At 38.0% G+C, this 25,239-nt stretch overlaps 1 protein-coding gene and 1 pseudogene across 3 annotated transcripts in view; both read right to left on the reverse strand.

The window, feature by feature from the left end:
- The window catches only part of ASXL2 (ASXL transcriptional regulator 2), a 151,244-nt gene that overhangs the window by 71,650 nt on the left and 54,355 nt on the right, over positions 1-25,239 (reverse strand). For 2 of the 3 annotated variants that reach the window (XM_038560975.1, XM_038560973.1), the window contains 2 exons: positions 13,873-13,955; positions 11,602-11,604 (listed from right to left, as the gene is read on the reverse strand). In XM_038560975.1, coding sequence (XP_038416903.1) covers positions 11,602-11,604; positions 13,873-13,928 — 59 coding nt within the window. In that variant the 5' untranslated portion in view covers positions 13,929-13,955. The remainder of the gene's footprint in view (positions 1-11,601; positions 11,605-13,872; positions 13,956-25,239) is intronic. The other variant, XM_038560974.1, reaches the window with a different exon arrangement.
- Positions 304-457, reverse strand: LOC119864043 (annotated as a pseudogene).

The following is a 25,239-nucleotide window of genomic DNA, read 5'->3' on the forward strand; positions in this document are numbered from 1 at the left end:
AATCAACAATGTTCTTCACTCTTAAACTGAGTTCTTTCTAATAAATCACTGTAAAGCAATTCAGCTTGGCAAACAGTCCAATGACCTACTATGCAGAGATAATGATTTCTGCTGAAAAGTAGTAGAAAATGTTGACTTTTATTTCCCTTGCTACACATTTAAATAAGAACAGACGGGGAAAAAAATAGGTGCTAGGATTAGTTTCTGGTATGAGATGAGCTAAAACATATTTTTAATCCATGTGAGAGAGATTATTTTGTTCATAAGTAAATGTATTCATACTAATCAAATTCAACTGGGACTCCTTCAAAAAGGTAAAATTTCAACCTGGCAAATGTTTACTGAACATGGTGTTTGCTAGATGGTTCCCAGGATTCTTTACAATTCCAACTTTAATTAGCAATAATCGCACCTCGGATAAACCTCATTGGCTACGATACTGCCACTGCACAAAGCTTACAATTCCAACTTTAAAGGAGCTTACTTGGGACACAGGACTGAAACATTAAAAAAACAAACAAACAAACAAACAAAAAAAACAGAAAAACTATTCCTTGTTAGGGAAGAAACTGGAGCTCTACAAAACAACAATATAAATATCTATTAAAATATTAATATATTAAAATATTCCATACTATAAGTTCTTTAAAAATGTACTGGCCATTGGGTGGTTCAGTCAGTTAAATGTCTGGCTCTTGATCTCAGCTTAGTCTTGATCTCAGGATCATGAGTTCAAGCCCCACTGGAGGCTCCACCCAGTGTAGAGCCTACTTAAAAAAAAAAAAAAATGTATTGGCCCTTTCAGAAGCCTAGTTATTATAATGGCTGAAGTTTTTGTTTCAAATTCTTCCAGAAAGCAATTAACAGACAGCAACTATCCTAAAGTTATTTATATGTCAGCATATTATGTAAGTTTAATTTGAAAAAGAGAGCAAATAGACTAATCAGAAGAGTAGGAAAAACTAGGGATATACAGGCAGTATGATATACGAATAAAAACTAGAAGCAATTAGCCTGGGTTTCTAGTTTCACAGAACCAGTTGTATGACCTTGTTCAATTTCCATGGGCCCTAATTCTTCAATAATAAAATGAGATATAAAAAATTTTTTTAATTTAAGAAATTAAAAAAATAAAATGAGAAATAATGATAATATCCCAATTATCTTTTCTAGCTATAACATTTTGTGACTGAAATAATGTGACTGGTTTACAAAAGGGGCTGAGGAGGGAGGAAAGGGTGAGGAATGCCAAGAGATTATCCTTTTAATTGGGGCCATGATGATGTAAATAAATAGATAAACTTTACTTGCAAGAAACCCTCAATCACATCGTCTGCTTGGCCTCACATCTGCCAATACACGAGAGAGGCAGAGACACAGGCAGAGGGAGAAGCAGGCTCCATGCAGGGAGCCGGACGTGGTACTCGATCCTGGGTCTCCAGGATCACACCCCAGGCTGCAGGTGGCACCAAACCGCTGCACCACCGGGGCTGCCCAATGATAGGAATTTAAAGGCTAGGTAGTTGGCTCCTCTCTTATTAGTGCATAACTTATTCTCTCACATCAATTTTACGGTGTACAAGATTCAAATTCATGCCTCACCAAAATTATTATTATATATCAAGAGCCCTTGGGGCCACTCATGAGTGATATAATTCAGAAAATACTCAATCTGTGAATGACAAATTCATAAAACCAAAAATCTTCCTAATTTCTTTGGTCTACTAATTTTTTCTAAGGTTTTTTATTTATTTGACAGAGACAGAAAGAGCACAGATGGAGACAGAGAGACAGGGAGAAGCAGACAGACTCCCCTGCTAATCAGGGAGCCCAATGTGGGGCTCAATGCCAGGACCCTAAGGATCATGACCCAAGCAGAAGGCAGACACTTAACCTTACTAAGCCATCCAGGCACCCCTCATCTTCTACTTATGAGTGGAAAGAAAAACTAGTAAGAGAATAGGGTCTCAGAAAATAATTATGTTGTTATTTTTCTCCTTTCCTAAAAACTCTCTTTCTCTACTAGCAGAAATAAGAAGAGTCGAGGTAATACAGCCAAGGATGAACAAGGCAGGTTAAGAAAACTTGGGGGAAAAGATAAAAATGTAGTGAACCAAAGGGGTACCTGCACCCCAATGTTTATAGCAGCAATGTCCACAAGAGCCAAACTATGGAAAGACCCCATATATTCATCAACAGATAAGTGGATAAAGATGTGTGTATACACACACACACACAAACACACACACACACAATGGACTACTACTCAGCCATCAAAAAAAAAAGAAATCTTGCCATTTGCAGTAACATGGCTGGAACTACAGGGTATTATGCTAAGCAAAATAAGTCAATCAGAGAAAGACAATTATCATATGATCTCACTTATATGTAGAATTTAATAAACAAAACAGAGAATCTTAGGGGAAGAGAGGAAAAAAATGAAGACAAAATCAGAGAAGGAGACAAACCATAAGAGATTCCTAATCACAGGAAACAAACTGAGGGCTGCTGGAGGGGAGGGAGATAAGGGGATGGGGTAAATGGGTGATGGACATTAAGGAGGGCACATAATGTAATGAGCACTGGGTGTCATATAAGACTGATGAATCACTGAACTCTACCTCTGAAACCAATAATATGCTATGTTAATTGAAATTATTTTTAAAAAATTTTTAAAAAGAAAGATAACTTGGGGGGTAGGGGGCAGGCACTAAAAGCAATGGCTACTTTAGAATGAAAGCTTGAAGTCCTACACTAATGCCATAAAAGTACATTGTAAATATCAATGGCTGCCACAACTGACGAAGGGAAAAAACCTGTACAAAAGACGAGGGAGGGATCCCTGGGTGGCGCAGCGGTTTGGCGCCTGCCTTTGGCCCAGGGCGCGATCCTGGAGACCCAGGATCGAATCCCACGTCAGGCTCCCGGTGCATGGAGCCTGCTTCTCCCTCTGCCTGTGTCTCTGCCTCTCTCTCTCTCTCACTGTGTGCCTATCATAAAAAAAAAAAAAAAAAAAAAAAAAAAAGACGAGGGAAAGTAGTAGTAATGGGTGACAACAGTAAGGATCAGCAAGAATGATGTCACAGCATACATAAGCATTTGACTTACAGACTGTTCTATGTATGTTTTACCCATAGTATGCATACTTAACTTGTGTTTAGTTGTTTTCTTCCTATCAAGCCACAATGTCTAATTTGTACCTAGTCTCTTGAGTTCTTAGCTCTTAGATATATACTACAATGCTGAAGTAATAAAATGCCTAAGATTGACTTCAAAACAGTGTGGGGTAGGAGGACCATTTACAATTTAGCTGGAGGATATACACTTTTGTTTTAATTTTCTAACAGTAAAAATTTATATTTAAATAACTGTCTTCAGTACCTACCTTATTAACCTAGACTTGTGACATAAGTATATTATCATGACAGGAAAAGAGTGGATTCTTGGATTCTATAACACACCAGGAGAACTCTTTACTCACTAATGTCCAAGGCAGGTATTAGGTATTTATCTCTGGCAATGCATACCTACTCTACAGCTCCAGATCATGTTACCTTTTAACTGCTATCTTGAGATTTACAACATAACCATGTCCTGCATCTGAATACTTTCTCACCCCTCCTGAGGTTCAAAACATTTTTTTTTCAAAACGTTTTTTTGAACCCACAAGTATACGCTTAGTGAATCCTTTATCAGTTCCTCACTTGCCCAGTTTAATTCCTCAGTTCTTTTCTATAGTAAATGGCAGCTATGCAATCCAGAAATCCAGAAATCATTTATTTCCTCCTTCCTTTTACCTCCCCCATCAATCCAACAGCAAGTCTTGAAATACGTATCTCAAATCATTATATTCTCTCCAGCACTATTCACGTAATCCAAACCACCATATCTTGTCTACTCTAGTAAAACAATCCTTCATTAGTCTCCTTAACTCTTTCAACTCCTGACTGCTGCAGTAGTTCTTCATAAACTACATTCACATATATACAGTTCTCTAAATCATTAATTCAGACTACACATCATCTTGTAATTATCAGATCCAAAGGTCTGAGGTAGGTGTATGATTTCCCTTTGAGGACTGACTACACATTTGGACAGAGCAATGCTTATACATTTACCCTCACCAATGGATTCATACTGGTTTGCTGTGTTCTACTCACATCTACTTACTTATTTGGTTCAAAAAACAAACTCCAATTATGGAACTAGTCAACACAGAGGTTCCAAATACTAGTCATAAAACATATGTTAAATAGCCTACACCAGATTACCTGTGATAAATCCCCTTATAGTAATTTTTTAAATTTTAAATTTTTTAAATTTTAAATTTTAAATGACTACAAAAAAAGCTACACCAAAATCTAGAATTTTGCCTAAGTCGAAGAAAAACACAAATGATTTTGAACTAAAATTTGTGGGTTAATTCACGCTTCCATGAATTCTATGAATCTCAGGCTCAATTCAATTTCATAATCTAAACTTGACCAAGTGTGGGCACCTGGGTGGTTCAGTCAGTTAAGCCCCTGCCTTTGGCACAGGTCACAATCCTGGGGTCCTGGGACTGGGCTCCCTACTCAACAGGGAGTATGTTTCTCCTTCTGCCCCCCACCCTGCTCGTGTGTGCTTGCACACGCTCTTTCTTTCTCAAATAAATAAAATCTTTAAAAAATAAAAAAATAAAAGTAAAATTGACTAAAAGAGACTTGGTGAAGACAGAACAGACCCAAGAGCCTCTCTCCCTCTGGCTGGTTCCAACTAAAACCTGTGGACAAAAATACAAAAACCAACTTCCCAAAGTGTGTACACAGATGTTCACAGTGGCATTATTCATAATAGCCAAAAAGTGAAAATAATTCCAATGTCCATCAATTGATGAATGGATAAACAAAATGTGGCATATGCATACAACGGAATACTATTTAGCAATAAAGAAATGAAATACTGATAAATGCTACACACACTAATATTGATATTTAACACTAGCCTACATCATGGAGAGAGGAAGACAGAAGGTCTGTGTTTGGCACTTTACCTTAACTGCCCTATCTGTCTCTTCCCTTGGCTAATCATCATCTGTATCCTTTCCCTGTATCCTTCCCATAATCATGAGTATAACAGTTTTCAGTGAATTATGCAAGTTCTTCCAGCAAAGTATCAAGCCTTGAGAATAGTCCTGGGGTTCCTTGAACTAGGCAGTTGGGACTAATAAGTGAAGTCAATCATGTGGACTGTTCCCTTTAACATTGCAGTTGGCTAAATTCTCACATAGGAAGTTTTCTGGAGGGTTTTCTCACCATTTTGACTAAAAAACAGACCCTGATTGAGGAAATATACCACTGTAAGGAACAGATACAATTCTGAGAAAAACTCCTATCTTTCTAGCCAAGATATGAAAAAAAGGACATTGAAGGCTGGGGGGTGAGAGGGGTGGTATTCCAGAGAGAACAGAACAGGAGAAGGGAATACCCTAATTCCCACACAAGGCATGGGCTCATCCTGGAGCTCTGCATACTTAGGACATTCCCAACCAACACAGTAAAGGCTTTGAGAACTGAACCACAGCTCACATCTCAGGCTAATAACCTTGAGTGGCACATGCATGAAACAAACCCAAAACAGTAGAGCAGGGGCTTTGAAAACAACTGATTATTGAACCAACACCTACAGAAGGTAAGAGAGAACATATAATCTGAGGACAGCTGGGTTGCTTGGAAGCAAGGAAGGAAGCAAGGAAGCAAGGAAGGCAGGCAGGCAGGAAGAAAGGAATCACCATTCTCCAGAGGTTTGTAAAAGAAAAACAGAGCCTAAAACAACATAATATTTAAAATGTTCAGAATAATACAACTTTAAATTTCTCAATAAACAATGACCCAGGAAAATGTGAGAAATTCTTATGGGAAAAGACAATCAACAGTTGCCATCCTTAAGATTATCCAGATGTTAAACTCATCAGACAAAACCTTTAAAGCATTCAATATTACTATACTCCAGGCGGTAAAGAGAAATGAACTAAAATATAAATGAAATAAAATATACTCCAAAACCCTCAAATTATTCAAAAGAAGGCAGCAGAGAGGGGACAGTAAACTAAAAACTAAGAAGGAAAAATAAAATAATAGTAAAATGGCAGAGTAAATCTAATCATGTCAATGATTATCAGATAGGATTCTTTTTAAAAATATATTTTTTTTCAATTTTTAATTCATGAAAAACACAAAAAGAAAGGCAGAGACATAGGCAGAAGGAGAAGTGGGCTCTCCATGGGGAGCCCGATGCAGGACTCGATCTCAGGACCCCAGGATCACAACCTGAGCTGAAGACAGACACTCAACCACTGAGCCACTTGGGTGCCCAGATAGGATTCTTTTTTTTATTTTTTTATTTTTTTATTTTTTGATAGGATTCTTTTTTTAAAGATTTATTTATTTATTTAAGAGAGAGGGGATCCCTGAGTGGCTCAGCAGTTTAGTGCCTGCCTTCTGCCCAGGGCGTGATCCTGGAGTCCCAGGATCGAGTCCCACATCAGGCTCCCTGCATGGAGCCTGCTTCTGCCTGTCTCTGCCGCCCTCTCTCTCATTGTGTCTCTCTGTCCATGAATAAATAAATAAAATCTAAAAAAAAAAAAAAAGTAAGAGAGAGAAAGCATGCATGTGCGTGTATGCATGAGTGGGAGGGGCACAGTGAGAAGGAGAGAATCTCAAACAGACTCTGCGCTGAGAGCAGAGCCTGGTTTGGGGCTGTATCTCACAACCCCTGAGATCACAAGCTGAGGTAAAACCAAGAGTCAGATGCTCAACCAACTGTGCCACCCAGGCGCCCCAGAAAGAATTTTTAGGGATGCCTGGGAGGCTCAGTGGTTAAGCATCTGCCTTTAGCTCAGCTCATGATCTCGAGGTCCTATGATCGAGTCCCGGGGTCCTATGATCGAGTCCCAGGCTCCTTGTGGGGAGCTTGCTTCTCCCTCTGCCCAAGTCTCTGCCTCTTTCTCTGTGTCTTTCATGAATAAATAAATAAAATCTTTTAAAAAATTGTTTTTTTAAAAATACTACAAGGTATCAAAATAGATTTCAAAGCAAAGAATATTACCAAGGAAAAAGAGAGTGACTACAGACACTAACAAGGTCTATTCACTAAGAAAACTTAATGCCTTTATTTTTGTTTTAATATTTTATTTATTTATTCATGAGAGACAAGAAAGAAGCAGAGACACAGGCAGAGGGCTCCATGCAGGGAACCCGACGTGAGACTCGATCCTGGTTCTCCAGGATCAGGCCCTAGGCTGAAGGCGGCATTAAACCACTGAGCCACCCAGGCTGCCCAACTTTAATGCCTTTAATGTAATTATACCTAACAACAAATATTCAAAATACATGAAGCAAAAACCAAAATAACTAAAAAGAGAAAGACAAACAATTATAATTGTAGAATTCAACAGCCTTGGGGCACCTGGGGTGGCTCAGTCAGGTTAAGTGTCTGCCTTCAGTTCAGGTCATGATCTCGGGGTCCCCTGATCAGGCCCTGCCTCCAGCTCCCTGCTCAGTGGGGGAGTCTGCTTCTCCCTCTCCTGCTGCCCTTGTCTCCTCCCCTCCCCAAATTGTGTTCTCTTTCTTTCTTGGTCACTCTCTCTCTCTCTCAAATGAATAAATAAAACCTTAAAAAAAAAAAAAAGGAAGAAAAGGAATTCAACAGCCTTTTTTCAAAATAAAACAAACAGAAAATCAGAAGATCTAAACAACCTTATTAACCAATTTGACATAACTGACATTTATAGAACACTCTACCCCAAACCAGCAGAAAACACACATGCTTTACAAACATGCATGGAACATTTACATATACCAAGACAGACCATATCCTGAGCCATAAAATGATAAAAACCCGACAAGAACAACAGAAAAAGAGAAATAAAAATCTGGTTTCTTTCTTAAAGAATAATGAAATTAATAAATCTCTAGCGAGACTGAAAAGATCATTGATGAAAAACACAAATCACCAATATCAGGAATGAAACAGAAGTGTCACCATAGATTATACAGCCTTTCAAAGGACAGTGAGGGACTAGTACAAATAACTTAGCTCCCAATCAATTTGGCAAATCAGAAGAAATGGATAAATTCCTCAAAAACTATCAACTACCCAAACTCAACCATGTAAAACAGATAATCTGCATAGTCCTATAGCCATTAAAGGAATCAAATTTTTATTTAAAAGCTCCTGAAAAAGAAACTTCTAAGTCCAAGCTGTTTCGATTGAGAATTCCACCAAATAAAGAACACAAATTTCACACAATATCCTCCAGAAAAGAGAAGGTCTCGAGAACACTTCTCAAATACTTTTATGAGACCTATGTTACTTTTGAGACCCAAGCCAGACAGTAACCGTATAGAAGTCAGAAAACTGCAGACTAACATCTCTTGTGGACCCGAAAACAAAAATCTTCAATAATGTTAAAACAAACCAAATGCAGTAGTGTATAAAATAAATTATATACACCACAACCAAGCAGGATTACAGGTGTGCAAAGGTGGCTCAGTATTCAAAACTCAACCCCCATAATACCAGATAAGCAGGCTAAGTAAGAAAAAACATAGGAGATTTTGAAAGACTATCAAGATTTTTTCATAAAAAAGTAAAGATAAAAGATTTTTATCTATGTCCTAAGGTGAGAAATCTTAGCTCCTGTACAGAGAACAGCAGTGTATCTATTTAGCTGGAGTGAAGATGGAAAACAAATCATTGTAGGGGGCCATACAATGATCTCAGTTATTCTACTGAAAAACTACTGACAGCTGCTGTGCTAGTTATCAATTTATTGACTTTTAGCTCCAAATCCAACCTTCTTTGTCTTTCTCCTAGTGGAGCTGGACCCTATAAACACTCCTCCTTTGCCAGCTGGCTCGATGTTAAGTTTTGTCAGCAGAGAACTGGAGGAACACTGCAGAATGAAAGGGGACTTTCTTTCTGGTTTTACTGTGCCCTTGCCTGCCTGTTCTTATGGCAGGCAGCACCCAGCAACATGAGGGACACTTAATGGCACCTAACCTTCAGCAAGGTTCAGCTGAATGACTGTGGGTGGCTTCCCAGAAAATTCTGCTGGTGCCTCAGCTGGCTCCCGAGTGACTGCAGGACAGGTGCCCAACAGGAGGCTTTCCAGCAAGTTCTAATGCCCAGTAGGCAGTTTCCTATTTGCCAGCCCAGGCTACAGCACCAGTGATCTTTGTCATCCACTGGACCAAAGCCCCACCTACTCCATTAAGATCTGAATCACAACCTAGGGACATAGAGGGAGATTCTTGAAAGCTACTCTTTCCTACAGCATACTGCCCTCAGCCCTAAGTTACTAGTTGCTCTCTTTAAATAGTTTCTGGTTAACCAATTAACAACTTAACCAGTTAACTTAATAACTTCCCTGTTTAAATTACCATATAGCTTCCATCTGCTGACCAGATCCTGAGACTTATAAAACTGCAAAGGTCAAAGACTGCAGAAAACATCGCTAAAAAACTCTTTAAAAAATTTATTTTTATTTATTTATGATAGACACAGAGAGAGAGAGAGAGAGAGAGAGAGAGAGAGGCAGAGGGAGAAGCAGGCTCCACGCGGGGAGCCCGACGCGGGACTCAATCCCAGGACTCCAGGATCGCGCCCTGGGCCAAAGGCAGGCATGAAACCGCTGAGCCACCCAGGGATCCCCTAAAAAACTCTTTTAAGTTCTTAAAGGGACAAGTACCTCACTCTTTTCTCAGCCAGAAGCCAATCACCTCATTTTTCATACTTTTTTTGTTTGTTAGTTGTGGCAAAATATACATAACATACAAGTTACCATTTGAACCATTTTTAAGTGTAGATTGCAGTGGTATTGAATACACTCACAATGCTGTGCAGTCATTACTGTCCATTTCCAGAATTTCTTCATTATCCCAAAAACAAACTCTGTACTAATTTAAACAATAACTCTCTATTCTTCCCTATTCTCAGCCCCTAGTAAACTCTATTTTACTCTCTGTCTCTGTGAGTTTGCCTGTCCTAAGTAACTCACATAAAAGGAATCATACATTTGCCCTTTTTTTCCTGTTGCCACATCACTATTTGACCTTTGTGTCTATCTTATTTCACTTAGCACGTTTTTCAGGTTCATCCACACAGAATTTCAATCCTTCATAAGGCTGAATAATATTCCACCATTTGATGGACATTTGGGCTATTTCCACTTTAATGTTATGCAATAGCAGGGCACCTGGGTGGCTCAGTCAGTTAAGCATCTGCCTTTGGCTCAGATCATGATTTCGGGGTCCTGGGATCAGCCCCAAGACGGGCTCCCTACTCAGCAGGGAGTCTGCTTCTCCCTCTCCCTCTGACCCTCACTCAGCTCATTCTTTCTCTCTCTCTCAAATAAATAAATTAAATTAAATGTTAAAAAAAAATTAAGTGAGCCTCTTCAGAATGGGGAACACAGGGAAATGAAAGCCATGTACTGAGAACTGAAGAAGGAAAATTAACTGTAAGAAGTAGCACATCTTCAATAATGATATTATCTATTTCAGGGCAACTGGGTGGCTCACTTGGTTAAGTGTCTGCCTTTGGCTTGGTTCGTGATCCGGGGTCCTGGGATAGAGCCCCATATCGGGCTCCCAGCTCAGCAGGGAGCCTGCTTCTCCCTCTCTCTCTACCCTTCCCCCCGCTTGTGTTCTATCAAATAAATAAATAAAATCTTCTAAAAAAGGTATTATCTACTTCATTCTGTAACCTGTCTAAAAACTTTAATCATTTACTACATCATCACAGCAAGAGAGTAAGTTGTAACTGCATCTGAATGTGATCTTCCAACCACTGATACTTCATATATGCATTAACTAGAAGGCTTTCAGTGTCTGGTATATGCCAAGCATAAAAGAGAAAGGAGAAAAAGAGCAAATATCACTGCCCTCATGGAGCTACCTTACTATAAGCTACAAATAAGCTGTATGATTTTTTTAAGATCACAAAAATATGTAATTCCAAGCCTTTAGGTGGTATGCAGAAATAAACAGAACACTTTAATAAACTAAAAAAAGAAATTTGTTCTAGCTTGTAAAGTCAGCCAAAGTTCTCTTAAAAAGATGTACTCAAACTGACACCTAAAAAATAAGATGCAACTGAGAGAAAAAAGCACATTCCCTGCTATGAAGGCAGCATATACAAAGACTGAGGCAGGAAACAGCTTCTCTGCATATTTGAGAATTGACAACATATAATATTTAAAGCTATGGGAATGGATAAAATTATACATAAGTGAGAAGGTAATAAGCAAAAAAACTGAGAAGGAAGAAGGAGGAATGTTTGTGGTCACTTCAGGTAACAAAACAGTTTCAAGAAGGAAGCAGTATTTGGCTATGTTAAATAATGCTAAGAAATAAGAATCAGGAACTACAAGTCCCATGGAATTAACAAAATGGAAGTCACTGCTGACTTAGAAAGAACTGCTTTGTGGTCACATAACTGCATCACAACAATGTAATTTAACCAAGAACAGCTACTTATAAATTGTTATCACTAAACAAAGCCAGAAGCTATTTTTGATGACTACCATCTTGCTACTTTTTCTAAAGTTCTTTTTTTCACCTTCTTTACTATTCTTTACTTATTTACTATTCTTGCCTGCTTCCAAGAAATGATAATGACAAGTATAAAGTCACAGAGCCTTAGTACATTGGAGCTACACGACTCTCCAAATGGCATTTAGATCTAAGGGACTGATGGGAATCTGGTTTCTGTATACCAGACATCCTGGTCTATTTCCCCAGTGTATCAAAAGTCTAATATTAAGGAAAAAATGAAATCTCTTACTCATTCCTATTCAATAACCCAATAGCGTTATAAAAGAATAATAAAATACCTTAGTAGAACTTGTTCCTCAGACCACAAAAATAACTATCTTTTCCCCTGTAGCTTTGTACAAATTGGTGTTATTAAATAGGCTTTATGTGGGGAATGAGGGGCATCAGGGTAACTGGGTGAGGGACATTAAAGAGGGGATGTGATGTAATGAGCACTGGGTGTTAATATAAGACTAATGAATCACTGAACTCTACCTCTGAAACTAATGATACACTCTACATTAATTGAATTTAAATTTTTAAAAAAGTGAAAAAAAAATAAAAAATACATAGGCTTGGGCAGCCCAGGTGGCTCAGCAGTTTAGCGCCGCCTTCCACCCAGGGCATGATCCTGGAGACCCAGGATCAAGTCCCACATCGGGCTCCCTGCGTGGAGCCTGCTTCTCCCTCTACCTATGTCTCTGCCTCTCTCTCTCTCTCTCAAGAACAAATAAATTAAATCTTAAAAAAAAAAAAAGGCTTTAATTGTATGCTTTAATTTTAATCTAATAAAGCTTATCTAATTCAAATAAAAATTTAGAATTGTGGGCAGCCCAGGTGGCTCCGTGCTTTAGCACCGCCTTCAGCCACGGGCGTGATCTGGAGACCTGGAATCGATTCCCACATCGGGCTCCCTGCATGGAGCCTGCTTCTCCCTCTGCCTGTGTCTCTGCCTCTCTCTCTCTGTCTCTCATGGGTAAATAAATAAAATCTTAAAAAAAAAAAATTTAGAATTGTATCATTGATAAAATAAGTGATTAATCTTTTAATTTACAATGTTTAAAAGCTAATTCCTCAAATGCATTTCAATGTTTTAATTTACAAATATCCAAACAATTTCTCAGAGACATGTTACATAAAGTGAAATAAAACTAATTTATACTTCATTGTTTCATAGTAATAAAACAAACCTAATTTATTCCCAGCCTACTAACATTTGGCCATAGGTCAAAACAAAAATTTTTAGCTATGTTAGCAAATGGCCAAAAACTGAATTTTATATTAAAGAAAATAAGAATTAAAATCTAGACATGCAATAGCTTTGTATCAAAAAATACACTAGTGTCCATTTACAAATGTTTCAGCATAGCTCACTACTACTCTGGCATCTCAGCTGAACAATTCAGTGTGGAGGACTGTCCAACACAATGTGAGACATTTAGCATCCCTGTTTGCTGAGCATTAAATGCCACAGTGCTCCCTTCCTTTCTAGACACTTGGAAAACCAAAAATAACCCCCCTTCAAAAAAAAACAAAACACCAAAAATAATCCCATAAATTCTAAACACTTTCCCTATGGGTGTTTACACAATACCACCCCTACTGAGAACAACTGGTAGCAGTTTTAAAGCACTGCAACCTTTTCCATTTTAATGAAAATATCTCTCATGTAGACTCCCAGATTTCTACCTTAAGAATACCAACTACATTGACTATTATTTTAACATTTCTTGATAGCAGGGGGAATTGATTATGAAGTGACTATTATACACTATTGTTAATATAAGGCTCTTAAAAAATTAGTGTGTTTTACCTTTGGTCCTGTATTAATTGACCCCAAGCTGTTTTACTTGTACATAAGATAATTACACGAAATATACACTGCTTTATTAACATCTTTCCCAATTTATTCCTTTTGAACAAGGTACTTCTTCCTAGACTATCTACCTCTAGTCCTCTCTTTGTACTACAGAGTACTTTTTACCTGCTAATGACCAAGCTTATTTTATCAAAAGCCTGAACTCATAGATGAAGGCTTGAAGATGGCTCCATGCCTTCCTAAGAATTAAAGTGCATGGGTTGGACACAGCTAAGAATTTTCTTTTAAACTTACTTGTGGATTTTGTAACTGTGCTATTACTGAAAACTCAAAAGATCTGACAACTAAACAAATCAGAAATTAGCAAAGCAGTTATTACTAAATCATTAATCTTCAGAACTAAGATACACTGCTGTATACTATGAAACACTCTAATCAAGTATTATAATTATTACTAATAATATTTAAATAACTCACCTGATTTCTTTTAGTCCTTCTCTCTGGATAACTTGAAGAATTTCTTTATGACTCATGGGTGTATTGGGGTATTTTTCTAAGACCTGAGAAACAAGTATATAATAATAAATTATTTCTTCTTGTCTTAAGTTCTTATTATATATATATTTCTTATTCTTATTAAAACTATGTATTAATTTCATCCAGCACATACATATCCAGAGATTTTCCATTCCTTATATTTTGGGACAATTAAAAAAAAATTAATGGAATATAAACAGGTTCTTCTTTTAGCCACAAACAGTATATCAAGTCCTGAAGCAGAAATGGATCAAAAAGGGTAAGATTAATAACTAAGTTATTTATTACTAATGTGTAATAAGAAATTGTTTACTTTCTGCCTCTACCTCCATATCACACGCCTAACTGTAGATCTACTATAGGTACTTAAAGATTAACCATTTTTATATTTCCAGCAAAGCCTCATATGGCATGAATTCTCAATAAATTCTTAGCCAGAAAAAATGAGTAATATAGTTGCAACAATATTAAAAAGGTATCTGTATTTTGGTTCTGGTAAAAAAAAGGAGTAAGCATAGTTTATCCTTCTCTCAGGGTGAACACAACTAAAAACCTGGAGAGAATGCATGGAGCAACTATCTAACAACTCTGAAAATGATAGCAATTGGCCTGAAGTAGGAAACCACAACTACAAGTTCTTCTACTAATCCCAAAGTGAGTTTCCTGGTTTTGTTTCCTCTGGGACCACTCAGCCTAGACTCAAAGGCAGTACAAAAGAACTGTTCACTAAATGTAGACAGAAATAGCTCTAAGAGAATTCTTCTCTTTTTTGGTCTGAAGATTAGTAATATAGCCCCCAGGGAGGCAAGGTTTTCTGGGCGTTTCCCCCTTTCTCTTGATCTGTGTTCCCAATCAAGCCAAAGGCAGCAGCCTTGGCAGTGATACTATCAGCAATGGCTGAACAGGGACCTAAAATTCCAACAAAGCAGAATCCTCCTGGTCCTTTAAGTGTGAATGGAATCCACATGGCTTATATTCTTTCTCTGCCATCCATCAAAGGTAGATGTATACAGCAGAACAGGAAAATAAAGCCCTACCTGTCTGTCAGGCCATGGGACAAAGAAGGGTCTCAAAATAATAATTAATTAATTAATTAATTAATTAAAAAATAAAATAAAATAAAATAAATAAAATAAAATAAAATAAAATAAAATAAATAAATAAAATAAAATAAAATAAAATAAGGGTCTCTAGGACCCAGAAAGAATCAAGGAACTTGCAAAGCAAAAGGAGCTCAAGAAAGTGATACTATTAAGTTCTATAAACACTCCTGGGGTCAGTCCAGAGCTATGCATATGTGTATATCTGACCCTAATCATACCATGAGGTTCCCAAATTAGTCACCAGATGGTACACCTACAGATCAGAACAGCTCTGCAAAGGCTTTGAAAACTAGACATTGGAATTTTAGTGCAGAGAAGATGGGTTGGAAACTTGTGTTCTGAACCTAACAAAGTCAAATGAGTGCTTTAAAAACGTCTCACTCCCCACAGCCCATGCCGCATCACTCTCCACTTAAACTTGACTTCTTTAAGCATAGTTATAATAGTCACTTTAAAGTCTCTGATAGGGGCACCTGGGTGGCTCAGTGGTTGAGTGTCTGCCTTCGGCTCAGGTTGTGATCTGAGCCTGCTTCTCCCTCTGCCTAAGTCTCTGCCTCTCTCTGTGTGTCTCTCACAAATATATAAATAAAAATCTTTAAAAAAAAAAGAAATAATGTCTTTGATAGTTCCAACATCTTGGTCATCTTGGGTTTATTGTCTGTAGGTGTCTTTTCCCTTATGAGTTCTTAAGATTTTCCCAATTCTTCATTTGTCAAGGGATTTTGGATTGTATTAGACATTTTGATGTTATCTTACTGTATGTTTCTTTAAAACCAATGGAGAGGGACAGCCCTGGTGGCTCAGCGGTTTAGCGCCGCCTTCAGCCCAGGGCCTGATTCTGGAGACCCAGGATGGACCCGGGATGGAGTCCCACATCAGCGGGCTCCCTGCCTGGAGCCTGCTTCTCCCTCTGCCTGTGTCTCTGCTGCGCATGCTCTGTGTGTGTGTGTGTCCTCCCTCTGCCTGTGTCTCTGCTGCGCATGCTCTGTGTGTGTGTGTGTGTCTTTCATGAATAAATAAAATCTTAAAAAAAAAAATTCAATGGAGAATGATGGGGGGGCGGGGTTTAAGGGAAATCCGCACTATTTGTTTCTGTCTGACTTGTTTCACTTAGTATACAGCTTACAAGGTTCATTCCTATTGTCAAAGAGGGCAGACTGCATTCTTTTTCTATGGCTGAATAATATTCCATTGTGTACATATAGTAATTTTCTTTATCTGATCATCTGCTGTTAGATACTAAAGTTGTTTCCATGTCTCAGCTATTCCGAATAATGCTGCAATGAATACAGGGGTGTAGATATCACTCTAAGATAGTGATTTCATTTCCTTTGGATATATACCCAAAAGCGGGATTGCCGATAGTTCTATTTTTAATTTTTTGAGAAACCTCCATACTGTTTTCTGTAATGGTTGTACCAACTTATGTAGCACAAAAAAAGAGCCTTTATATTGAAATATACACACAAAAGATGGTCAGGTAAGGACACAAAAGACTGATATACCTACTAAAAAAATAAAACCTGAGCCGACAAAAAACATATCTTCCTATAAAAACTATTTTCCTATAGTGCAGCCCAGATAATATATACAAAATTTTTGTATTTCTCCCTTAATTTGTACATACTTCTAACTGCCTTGTGGTTTACAAACATTGTATAGCCGGGCAGCCCTAGTGGCGCAGCGGTTTGGCACCGCCTGCAGCCTGGAGTATGATCCTGGAGACCTGGGATCGAGTCCCACTTCGGGCTCCCTGCATGGAGCCTGCTTCTCCCTCTCCCTCTGCCTGTGTCTTTGCCTCTCTCTCTCTGTCTATGAATAAATAAAATCTTAAAAAAAAAAAAAAACATTGTATAGCCATTTCATTTGATCCTCACAACAATCCAAGAAAAGAGCAGCACAGGTTTAGGTATGTCTATTATTACCAGGAACAAAAGTAAGACTTAGAAAAGTTACCCAAAAGGGGGGCAGTGCCTGGGTGGCTCAGTAGTTGAACATCTGCCTTTGGTTCAGGTTGTGATCCCAGGATCCTGGGATCGAGTTCTGCATCAGGCTCCCCACAGAGAGCCTGCTTCTCCCTCTGCCTATGTCTCTGCCTCTCTCTGTCTCTCATGAATGAATGAATCAATGAATGAATAAATGAATAAACAAATAAATAGAAAAAAAAAAGTTACAAAGCATAGCCTGAACTTGAATGGCAAAACTCTTAATTTCCCAAGCTAAAAAGGATAATAACAACAATTAATACAAAGCAAATAGTTCAATGACCAAAAAAATCTATTTATTTTATTAACTAAAACATGTACTGGAATGATAAAAAAAAACTGTGCCTCTACTGGACAGGTAGATTTTTACTTGCTGAGGCAAAAATAATAATAATAACAGGATTGTAGAAATGTCACTTACTGTTTTGATTAAGATAGGAATGGGTAGGACCTTCAACTATAATGATCAGATAGAGACCTTTTTCTCACAGGTCTATTTTGAAACATGTCAAGATTAGCTTAATGAAAATGTCAGCCTTCACATATGTCTACAAATTAAGTCGGTATCTTAAAGAGGTAGGTATCAAAAATAAATAAATAAAAATAAAGAGGTAGGTCTCTGGCTCTGTCTTTAGTAATGAGCAAGTAAATAAAAATGAAAAACAAGATCCTGGTGGGGCTTGGGAAGATTTGAGTATTTTGAGTATTTCTCAAACTCTAATATTAATCAGGCTTGAGATGCCTGGGAAAAGTGGGAAGATGTAGAGGTTTTTATAAATCGTACTGAAAAGCACTGGAGTTGACAGAAGACCACTTTGTGCAATAGATGTTATGCTCTCCCAGTCAAGAACTAGAAGGGACTTCTAGGGAAATTAATACAATCATCCACCTGGCAATTAAGTTTCACTTTGTTACTATCATTAGGAAATCCTGAATACAAAAATGTGTAACATAAATTTAAATATGGGCACAAGGGGTGTCTGGGTGGCTCAGTTGGTTAAGCATCTGCTGCCTTGGGCTTGGGTAATGATCCCAGAGTCCTGGAATCAAGCTCCAAGTAGGGTTCCCTGCTCAATGGGGAGCCTGCTTTTCAATCTCTCTCTCTCTCTCTCTCTCTCTCTTTACCCCTGCCGCTACTCCTGCTTGTGCAATCTCTATCTCTAATAAACAAATAAATAAAATCTTTATATTAAAAACAAAACAAAAAAAAAAAAAACAAAAAAACGGACGCCTGGGTGGTTGAGCATCTGTCTTTGGCTCAGGGCATGATCCCAGAATCCTGGGATAGAGTCCCACATCAGGCTCCCTGCATGGAGCCCGCTTCTTCCTCTGCCTGGGTCTCTGCCTCTCTCTCTCTCTCTCTCTCTGTTTCTCATGAATAAATCAATCTTTAAAAAAATTTTTAAATAATAAATAAGAGCACAAATAAAAGATCTGCTTGATTTTCTTAAATGGTATCAAGTGCTTATAATAAATACTCCTCCCCATACAGATATACAATAGTAAATTTAAATTGATTGAGACTCTATTTTGGTGTCTGTAAGAGCTATTCATATAAGCAAGGGGTTTTGTTTGGAAAAAAATTTTAATTTATGGAAAATATTCAAGAGTTTCAAAGCACAGGTATAGAGGTCAGCCTGCTTCTAATAGCCCTAAGAATATATCCTAGGTGACTAAAGGCCTTAAATCCCAATCCTTCATTGGTAGAGTGAGGGTTGTAACATTCTCAAAGGTAAGAACATGAAATTAAACATTCTGCAGTATTCTTAACTTACTGTAAGTGGCTGATAAAAGTGGCTTTTGTTATTATTAATCAACTACATGACAACATTGTTTGCCAGTTCACATTTCTGATATACTCCCATTTAATCATCAGTGTTCGTTAGGGGGATGAAAAATACAAAAGATAGCATGCTTTTCTCAAGCTACCCGCCCTTTGACTTTTTCACCATTTTCATCACAGATAATTAACAATGCCCTATACTAATAATTCCTGCTGGTAATAAAAAAATAGTACACAAGAAACAAAATTTACAATATGAGATAATTTTACATGAAATGCCAAGACTTCACAATCATATCATGTCATTTCTCTAAACTTCAAATCTTGTTTACATTACAGATTTCCAAATATAAAGACTAGATATGAAGACTACTCTGTACGGAAAAAAACAAGTGAAAAATCACTGATTAAGGCACTTGCATTCATATGCAAAAATATTTTGATTAATCATAATGAGACTTCTTTGTCTGCCCAAGGAGCTAGAAAATGGAAATTAATAAAAAATTCTCTGGTGGGGCAGCTGACTGGCTCAGTTGGTATTATATAGCATGCGGGTCTTGATCCTTGGGGTCATGAGTTTGAGCCCAACATTGGGTGTGGAGCCTACTTTAAAAACTAAAAATTGGGTAGCCCCGGTGGCGCAGCGGTTTAGCGCCGCCTGCAGCCCAGGGTGTGACCCTGGAGACCTGGCATCGAGTCCCACATCGGGCTCCTTGCATGGAGCCTGCTTCTCCCTCTGCCTGTGTCTCTGCCTCTCTCTCTCTCTCTCTCTCTCTCTCTGTTTCTCATGAATAAATAAATAAATAAATCTTTTTAAAAAAATAAAATAAATAAAAATTAAAAATTAAAATTAAATAATTTTAAAACATAAAAATACATGGAATTTTAAGAAATAGTGAAAGGGACCATAAGGGAAAGGAGGGAAATTGAGTGAGGAAAAATTAGAGAGGAAGACAAACCATGAGAGACTCCTAACTCTGGGAAACAAAGGGTTGCAGAAGTGGAGATAGGTGGAGGGATAGGATAACTGGGTAATAGGTATCAAGGAGGGCACAAGATGAGATGAGCAATGGGTGTTATACTATATGCTTGCAAATTTAATTTAAATATTTTTGAGGGATCCCTGGGTGGCGCAGTGGTTTGGCGCCTGCCTTTGGCCCAGGGCGTGATCCTGGAGACCCGGGATCGAATCCCACATCGGGCTCCCGGTGCATGGAGCCTGATTCTCCCTCTGCCTATGTCTCTGCCTCTCTCTCTCTCTCTGTGACTATCATAAATAAATAAATAAAAATTTAAAAAAAATTATAAATAAATAAATAAATAAATAAATAAATAAATATTTTTGAAAAGCTTAAAAATACAAAGGAGTGTGTTTTTACTAGGGGTGCCTGGGTGCTCTGTCAGTTAAGCATCAATTCTTTTTTTTTTTTTCTAAGATTTTATTTATTCATGAGAAACACAGAGAGAGAGAAGCAGACATAGGCAGAGGGAGAAGCAGGCCCCATGCAGGAAGCCCTATGTGGGACTCGATCCTGGGACTTGGGGATCATGCTCTGAACCAAAGGCAAATGCTCAACAGCTGAGCCACCCAGGCATACCAGCACCCAACTCTTGATTTCGGCTCCGGTCATGATCTCAGGGTCAGTAAGATCAAGCCCCAAGTCTGGCTCTGAGCTTAGCAAGGAGTCTGCTTGAGAGCAGGGTCCTGGGATCAAGCTCATATAGGGCTCTGTGCTCAGCACAGAGTCTGTTTGTCCCTCTCCCTTGCTCCTGCTCCTCCATGTGCTTGAGCACACTCTTTCTCTCTAATAAATAAAATCTTAATAAAAATAAGTACTAGGCACCTAAAATTAATTTTAATTTAGAAAATTTATGCTAAATTTTCTCAATATTTAGAGCTATATAAATCATTTAGTTTGAGGGATCCCTAGGTGGCTCAGCAGTTTAGCACCTGCCTTTGGCCCAAGGAGTCCCGGGATCGAGTCCCACATCAGGCTCCCTTCATGGAGCCTGCTTCTGCTTCTGCCTGTGTCTCTGCTTCTCTCTCTCTCTCCGTATCTCTCATGAATTAATAAAAATCTTAAAAAAAAAAAAAAAAAGTTTAAAAAAAAGTTAAAAAGCCCTTTTAAAAAAAAAAAACATTTAGTCTGGGGAAGAAACAGAAATGTTTTTCAATTAAAGACTGAAGTACTAGGGCACCTGAGTGGCTCAGTGGTTGAGCATCTGCCTTTTTGTTCAGATCATGATCCTGGGATCCTAGGATTGAGTTCCACATCGGGCTCCCTACAAGGAACCTGCGCTTCTCCATCTGCCTATGTCTCTGCTTCTCTCTGTCTCTCATGAATAAATAAATAAAATCTAAAAAAAAAAAAAAAGACTGAAGTACTCTACTTTTAAGTGTTTTATTACAGAAATTCTAAAACATACAAAAGTAAACAGAACACTACAATCAACAATTACAAACATGGCTTATATCTTGTTTCATCTATACCACCAGCCTCTTCTCCACAAACTAGATTATTTTTTGTAAGATTTATTTATTTATTCATGAAAGACACAGACTGAGAGAGAGAGGCAGAGACATAGGCAGAGCAGAGGGAGAAGCAGGCTCCTTGCAGGGAGCCCAGCCCGATGCAGGACTCGATCTCAGATCCCAGGATCATGACCTGAGCCAAAGGCAGGTGCGCAAGCGCTGAGCCACCCAGGCATCCCACAAACTGGATTACTTTGAAGCAAATCTCAAATATTTCATCCATACTTTAGTTATAGCTCCAAAAAAATAAGGACTCATTCTCTAAAAGCAAAAGTACCATTTAAACCTCAAAAAATTAACTATAATTCCTTAATATTAAATTACTTAGACAATATCCACAATTTTCATGAAAAAATTATTTTATTTTTTTTTTAAATATCTGTTTCAGAGAGAGCAAGCACGCACACATGAGTGGGATGGGCAGAAGCAGAGGAAGAGAGAATCCCACACTAAGCACCATGCCTGATGCAGTGCTCAGTCTGATGACCCAGAGATCAGAATTGGAGCTGAAACCAAAAGTCAGTCGCTTAACCAAATGCACCACCCAGGTGCCCCCAAAAGAAACTTTTTAAACAGTTGGTTTGTTCAAATCAGTATTCAAAGACCCATACACATCACATTTGGTTAACACATGTCTTAAACTCTCTTTTAATTTTTGGATTTCCTCCCTTTTTCCTTCCAATTTATTTATAGAAGAAACCAGGTAGACTGTACTATTGTTTTCCACATTCTATATTTTGCTAATTGTATAGTCTCTGTCCCTCATATCTCCTGAAAATTAGAATTAACACCTAAGGCCTGCTCAGATTCAGATTTTATTTTAGCAAAAAGACTTCATAGGCAGTGTTATATACTTCCTGTCATACCACATCAGAACACAAAAAATATCTGTGGTCTCTTTTTTTGAAATGACAATTGGAAAGTTTCATATTATAAACTACAAACCTATTTTATATTTTTAACAATAAGCTATTATAAAGTTTCCCACCAGCATTCCAACATAATTATTTTTATAGCCACTGATGATCACTACCTTTACTTATTTTATTTAGGTGTTCATAAATGGTGATAAGTCTATTATTCTTTCTTCATTCATCAGCTAGAATCTTTCTAAAAAGAGAAGTTTTCCTCCATCTATTATTTGATTACCTAAAGAATGTACAGTTCATACAGAAAAAGGTTAAGTGCTTAATTCTTTTAATAATTTTCAAAATAATTAGCTGGCTTGCCTAGAATGCTCCAAAAATGAACAGTGAGGTTGGGTTGTTCATTTGAAACATCATTAGAAATATTATGAATAACATTTCGTGGAATATTATTATGAATTTTAATATATTTTTGTGATTTAATTACTGTATTTCCTCACTTGCAAACTGGTTATTCATAACCATCGTTCACTCAGTATATATGCCATTTGTATGAGTTTATCTTCACATTCAATATATTAAAACGTTAAAATTGGGATGCTTGGGTGGCTCAGCGGTCGAGCGACTGCCTTCGGCTCAGGGCATGATCCCAGGGTTCCGGGATCGAGTCCCACATCGGGCTTCCTGTGGGGAGCCTGCTTCTCCCTCTGCCTGTGTCTCTGCCTTCTTCCTGTGTCTCTCATGAATAAATAAAATCTTTTTTAAAAAAAATAAAATAAAACTCTAAAATAAATAATAAGACTTTTACTATCACATTTATTGCAAATATTTTTTCTAGTTTATCCTCCATCTTTTCATTACTGTGGGTTTTCCATGAAGGTTTTTATTAACATCACATATTACAACTGACTGGTCTTTTCTTTTGATTTATTTTAGCTCTTATACATTTAAGTATAGCTTCTCTCCCTTCAATAGTTTAATATGTATCCACCTTTTCATTTACCTCTAACAATGGAGAAAAGGACAAAATGACCACATTTCCTTCCAAGCAAAAATACTGTATTCCAGTAAATTACTATTACAATACTATTACTATATTGTATTACTATTACTGATATATTATTTTACCACAAGTTTAATGTAAACAAAAAGACCACAGTACTTTTACAAAGTATTTGGCTTTCTTTAACCACAGGAGGGCAGTGTTTTCAAAAAACAAAAGTATCATTCCTTTGGAATTATTCATGGAACTACTTCCAAAACACAATTTTTAGAACTACTTTATGATAATCAGAGTAGCTGCTCAAATGAATTGTTTTAATGTAAGCCCTATGCCCAACATGGGGCTTGACTCACAACCCCAAGATCAGGAGTCGCATGTTCTATCAAGTGAGCCAGGAAGGCGAACCTGCTCAGAATTAAAATTGGGCAGCCTGGGTGGTTCAGCGGTTTAGCACCACCTTCAGCCCAGGGCCTGACCCTGGAGACCAGGGATGGAGTCCCATGTGAGGCTCCCTGCATGAGGCCTGCTTCTCCCTCTGCTTGTGTCTCTGCCTCTCTTCTCTCTCTGTGTATCTCATGAATAAATAAATAAAATCTTTTTTAAAAATTAAAATTAACATCACTGAATTAAAGTATGATAAAATAGTTCCTTAAAGTGTGCTTAATACATCTATTTTTTTTACTTGCAGATTCTTACATCCACCTAACAAGATACTAAAATTATACCTTGAGTACCAGGAATAATCTAGATATCCCCTAAGACTTGAGTTTAACTCTAGCGTAAATAACAGCAGTATTTCAATTACTGCTGCACTTATGAGTTCCTTCCAGATATGCACAGAAATGCAGAGCCTGAATTTTACATAATCTAGATGATTTATTTTGAATTTTAAATGCACAGATGAGGTGCCTGGGTACCTCAATCAGTTAAACATCTGCCTTTGGCTCAGGTCATGATCCAGGGTCCTGGGATTGAGCTCCAGAATGGGATCCCTGCTCAATGAGAAGCCTGCTTCTCCCTATCACTCTGTTCGTGCATAGTATTCTCTCTTTCACCCATGCGCTCTCTCAAATAAATAAATCTTTTAAAAAATGAAATCAACAGATAAAAATGACAATCTTTACAGATTTTTATCAGTGTTATATGGTTTTCTTACTGTCCAAAAGCATCAATTAGTGTAACTAATGTCACAGTAATGAATAAGGTCACACAGAAAATATGCAGAATGATGAAAGCCTATGCTACAGAACTACTATACCAATGTTATTTTTTTTTTAAAGATTTTGTTTATTCATAGAGACACAGAGAGAGGCAGAGGAATAGGCAGAGGGAGAAGCAGGCCCCCTACAGGAAGCCCGACGTGGGACTCAATCCCGGGTCTCCAGGATCACACCCCAGGCTGCAGGCGGCGCTAAACCGCCGCACCACCAGTGCTGCCCTGTACCAATGTTAAAGAGAGAAGAAAAACTAGCAAATAACTAAGGAGTGGCCCAGAGGAACAGGAAGAAAATCAGAAGAACGAAATGCTTTACCAAGCATTCTAAGAAGGATGAAGTGGTCAACAATGTCAAAAACTGCTGAGAGTTGGGCAGCCCCGGTGGCGCAGCGGTTTGGCGCCGCCTGCAGCCAGGGTGTGATCCTGGAGACCGGGGATCGAGTCCCACATTGGGCTCCCTGCATGGAGCCTGCTTCTCCCTCTGTCTGTGTCTCTGCCTCTCTCTCTCTCTGTCTATGAATAAATAAAAATCTTAAAAAAAAAAACTGCTAAGAGTTGAGATAACAACTTCATAATCCACTGTATTTAGCAATAAGGAGCTCTTTAATTAGCTTCATAAGAGGAAAGAAATCAAACTTGAGGGAGTCTAAGCACTCAATGAGAGGCCCTGAGGTGTCAACAGGGAGTTAAAACAACTCTTCCTAGAACAGTGAAGGAAATGTAGGAGTCAAGGAAAAATCGTTCGGTCAAACGGACTTGACCACGTTTTATGGAACCAGAATAAAAGGACACAGAAGTATCTCTAGCTACCCAATTCT

Source organism: Canis lupus, chromosome 17 (assembly GCF_011100685.1).
Source record: "Canis lupus familiaris isolate Mischka breed German Shepherd chromosome 17, alternate assembly UU_Cfam_GSD_1.0, whole genome shotgun sequence".
Taxonomy (NCBI): domain Eukaryota; kingdom Metazoa; phylum Chordata; class Mammalia; order Carnivora; family Canidae; genus Canis; species Canis lupus.